The 5,000-nt window shown below is 43.1% G+C and overlaps 1 protein-coding gene across 2 annotated transcripts in view; it reads left to right on the top strand.

The window, feature by feature from the left end:
- Positions 1–5,000, top strand: part of LOC125035118 (PAX3- and PAX7-binding protein 1-like) — a 26,276-nt gene that overhangs the window by 6,576 nt on the left and 14,700 nt on the right. For both annotated transcript variants that reach the window (XM_047627290.1, XM_047627289.1), the window contains exons 7-8: positions 120–325; positions 3,444–3,633. In XM_047627290.1, coding sequence (XP_047483246.1) covers positions 120–325; positions 3,444–3,633 — 396 coding nt within the window. The remainder of the gene's footprint in view (positions 1–119; positions 326–3,443; positions 3,634–5,000) is intronic.

Below are 5,000 nucleotides of genomic sequence, written 5' to 3'. Positions count from 1 at the left end.
GAAAATTTTAGAAATAAAAGAGGTTACCTGTTTTATAATTTCCTTTGGATATGAATGCTATACACCTAACATAAATATTTGTATCATACATGGTTGTTTATTTAAACTGCTAATTTCAGGTTGCAGCTGCAGGAGACGGGGAACTAAGCCAGGATGGAGGTGATACTAATGGCCTTCAGTATAGTTCAGGAGACTCTGGGACAACACATGGTACTCAGGAGCAGAGGCTTTGGGGTTCAGAAACGCTCATCCCATCTTCAGCAGCTTCTCTTCCCCGACCCACCAACTACCAGGCGGAGGGAATCCTCAAACGCCTCCAGGACAGGTAGCCACCACCCAAGTCCTCACCGCCGGTGGCTGTGGGCCCGGCTGGCCTAGATAGGGCCGAGCTATTTCAAGAATCGTTGGCTTCTCCACAGTCACTGGCCTATTGGTTCCCATGTTATTCTTAACTGGGATGCTGTTAACTCCTCTATGTGTGTTGAAGCTTGCCATCATTGTAGTCAGCATGACTACTTGTGCAGAGATCATCTGCACACTAAACTGTTCATAGTCGAAATATGCTACGGCAGGGACAATGACTTATCATATTTCTAAGTTGTGAATTACTACATTTATCTGAAAGGCAGCGTTAAACATGAAAGTCACTTACTGTGCTGTTTTTTCACTTTTTATGTCTATTTTTTCTATTTCCTTCCATTGATTTACCAGGCTTAATTTGAAAGAAATTTGTAGTTAATTGGAGTAATGTGTTTTTGGAAGGGAAATTATAAGCTTTGCTTTTTCCTCCACATCCTCATCCTGCTTCTGCTTTCTCCTTCCTACCCCCTCCTTTTTCCACTACATTTTCCTCCATCCTCCTTCCTTCTGTGCCATCTCTTACTTGTAATCCTCCTCCTCCTCCACTACTACTTCCTCCTCCTCCTCCTCCTCCTCCTCCTCTCCTCCTCTTCCTCCTCTTCCTCCTCTTCCTCCTCTTCCTCCTCTTCCTCCTCTTCCTCATCCTCATCCTGCTTTCTTCTTTCTACCCCCTCCTTTCTCCCTCCTCCCTCCTTCTGTCTGTGGCTTCTCTAACCTGTAAGCCTCTTTTTCCTTTCTCCTCCCTCGTCATGTTTTGTGTCTTTATCACCCACTAAGCCTCCTCCTCCTCTAATACTTCTTCTTCTTCTTTTTCTTCCTCTTCTTCTTCTTCTTCGAGCATCTTATCTCTCATAAATCATCTTCCTCGCACACACCTTCCTCCTCTGCCTCCTTCTCCTCCTCTGCCTCCTCCTCCTCCTCTGCCTCCTCCTCCTCCTCTGCCTCCTCCTCCTCCTCTGCCTCCTCCTCCTCCTCTGCCTCCTCCTCCTCCTCTGCCTCCTCTTCCTCTGCCTCCTCCTCCTCTGCCTCCTCCTCCTCTGCCTCCTCCTCCTCTGCCTCCTCCTCCTCTGCCTCCTCCTTCTCTGCCTCCTCCTCCTCTGCCTCCTCCTCCTCCTCTGCCTCCTCCTCCTCCTCCTCCTCCTCCTCCTCCTCCTCCTCCTCCTCCTCCTCCTCCTCCTCCTCCTCCTCCTCCTCCTCCTCCTCCTCCTCCTCCTCCTCCTCTTTATACTAATACTAATCCTGCAATGGAGTTACTGAAAATTTTTAGTCCAAGCAGTATCATTTTTTTCAGCATTGATATAATATCCAGTAGAAGTTGTTGGGTTCTGTTCAATTGAAGTACTAAAATAATTTTAGTCATGAGAAAAGTTTCACATCCCTCCCCCCCACACACACCTACACACACACACACCTACACACACACACCTACACACACACACACCTACACACACACACACCTACACACACACACACCTACACACACACACACCTACACACACACACACCTACACACACACACACCTACACACACACACACCTACACACACACACACCTACACACACACACACCTACACACACACACCTACACACAGACACACACCTACACACAGACACACACCTACACACACACACCTACACACACACACCTACACACACACACACACCCACACACACACACACACACACACACACACACACCTACACACACACACACACGCACACACACCTACACGCACACACACCTACACGCACACACGCCTACACGCACACACACCTACACGCACACACACCTACACGCACACACACCTACACGCACACACACACCTACACGCACACACACCTACACGCACACACACCTACACGCACACACACCTACACGCACACACACCTACACGCACACACACCTACACGCACACACACCTACACGCACACACACCTACACGCACACACACCTACACGCACACACACCTACACGCACACACACCTACACCACACACACACACACACACACACACACACACACACACACACACACACACACACACACACACACACACACACACACACACACACACACACAGCTACACACACACACCACACACACACACACACACACACACACACACACACACACACACACACACACACACACACACACACACACACACACACAGCTACACACACACAGCTACACACACACAGCTACACACAGACACCTACACACAGACACCTACACACAGACACCTACACACACACACACACACACACACACACACACACACACACACACACACACACACACACACACACACACACACACACACACCTACACACACACACCTACACACACACACCTACACACACACCTACACACACACCTACACACACACACACACACACACACACACACACACACACACACACACACACACACACACACACACACACACACACACACACACCTACACACACACACCTACACACACACACCTACACACACACACCTACACCTACACACCTACACACACACACACCTACACACACACACACACACCTACACACACACACACACACACACACACACACACACACACACACAAACACACTTGTGTAAACATTTGAAATGGTTTGGGTGTGACACTTATTTCTTTGTCCTCTCATATGAACTGTATCCTGCTGTATGATTTTTCATATAACTAGAGAAGGGAAATGCTTTCTCAGAAGAGAGGGTGGGAGGGAAAGCCAGAATGGAAGTTTGTATAAAAGATAGGCAAAAATATCTTAACCTTTAATCAAATGATTCCTTTTTTTTAATATAAGAATTAGGAGTAGGTCTCCCCATGTTTTTCTCTTTCAGAGGAGAATTTTAGATTTAATTATGTCATTTCTTTTCTTCCATACTTTTTTACTCTTCAACTTGACTGAATTGAATTGTGCTTGAATATTCCCCTGTGGCAAGCTATGTGTTTGCTGATACTAAACCCTAAAACCCCCCAATTTTATTATCCATTTATGCCCTTGATTTTAGAACTGCGAACACATTTTACGTCCTGCGTCTTCCCTTTTATCTCCCACAAATCAGTCGTGCGAGCCTGGAGGAGGTGTACCGTCGCCACCAGTCTGAGGCAGATACAATAATTGATGATTTGGTTGCCTGCAAGTCAACAATAGCACGCTGCAATGGGGAGCAACAACCTCTGATCAGCATCTTCCAGTTTTATCAAGATATACGTGGGTATGTCACTGACTTAAGAGACTGTCTGAATGAAAAGGTGGGTTCACATGCAACCTTTCAAGTCATATTCAAAGGGGGAGGGAAATATGTGGGCTGGGGAAGTTGGTCAATAACTGGGGTAGAGTTTCAGTGATTCTGATGGATCCGTACTTCTGCTGATGGTAGGAAAAGCAGGGCATATGGAAAATGCCCTCTTGTAAGTTCATTTTGCAGCATTTTTTAAGCCTTACTTTCAGATATCAACAGGTGAGGCCAGTTACAGTTCCAGCTTGTTTAGGTGTTTTTATTTAAAGTCCTTATTGTTAGAGAAAGTTGCTCACAAAGACACAAAATGGAGAAAATCAGGTAAACTTCAGCCATTTGTTGGGTAATCCATTAGTATTTAGAAGTGGTAAGTACTTATGTGAAAAAAACACATAATGAGAATATTTGTGTTCATCACACTTTATTACCAGCTGCATATAAATTAGGCAAATTGGTGAGTTATTTTGATTCAAAGCCAGATATACATTACACACAATTATACTTAGTTTAGTTTTGTCTGTTGGATGTTAATACTGGTTTGATTGAGCAGTATGCTTGGAATGCTTGCTGTGTACTTCCTGATTTTCATTGGCAGCCTAGTAACAATGCAGACCATTACAGATTGTTATAAAATGTTTAGATGATGTGTGACCCATAACCTTTTTTACTGATAGGTAGAACCAAATGAATTAGTCCACCAGAAATATTTTAACTTCTGTAAATATGAATTCAATATGTCAGTTATATTAGTTGAAGATTTTAGTATATAGTTTGTACATTTATTCCTATTGGTCTCAAAATATTCTTTGCCTCAGTTATCAAATATTTTCTTAATTATGTGCAAGAGTAGCAGAATTGACAGTGAGAAAATAGATGATAGATTTTTTTTTTTTTTGTTAAATAAGAACATTAAGGTGTATTTTGGGAAGGAATGTGTTTTTTTTACATCTGTATATATATGCATATGTCTTCTGTACAAAATAAGTGATGTTCCTTTGGAGCAGAGAATTTAGGAACTGTTAATTTCTAGCTGCCAGTTTGGAATCATTGTTTCTAACACATGCTTCTGTATTACCGACAAAAAATTCTAAGTCTAGAATTTCTAGCTGGGCCAGTCATAGTAGGTAGATTTTTGCAGATGTTATATGCCTATATTCCTTGTCATATTTCCTCCATGTGCTTATATGTTATATACATTAATTTGCGTAGATTTATATAATGTATATACACATTTATATACATAAACATATACATCAATGCATTTATATATAATAAAAGTGAGGTATTTTAGATTTTAATTGTGCAAATTTTGAATGCAAAGTATTTAGCTTGAACAGATAACATCATTTGTTCAGAAAGATGTAAAATGGCAGTGATTAC

The sequence above is a fragment of the Penaeus chinensis genome, chromosome 19 (genome assembly GCF_019202785.1).
Source record: "Penaeus chinensis breed Huanghai No. 1 chromosome 19, ASM1920278v2, whole genome shotgun sequence".
In the NCBI taxonomy this organism is placed as follows: domain Eukaryota; kingdom Metazoa; phylum Arthropoda; class Malacostraca; order Decapoda; family Penaeidae; genus Penaeus; species Penaeus chinensis.
This window is presented reverse-complemented; position numbering and strand designations above follow the sequence as displayed.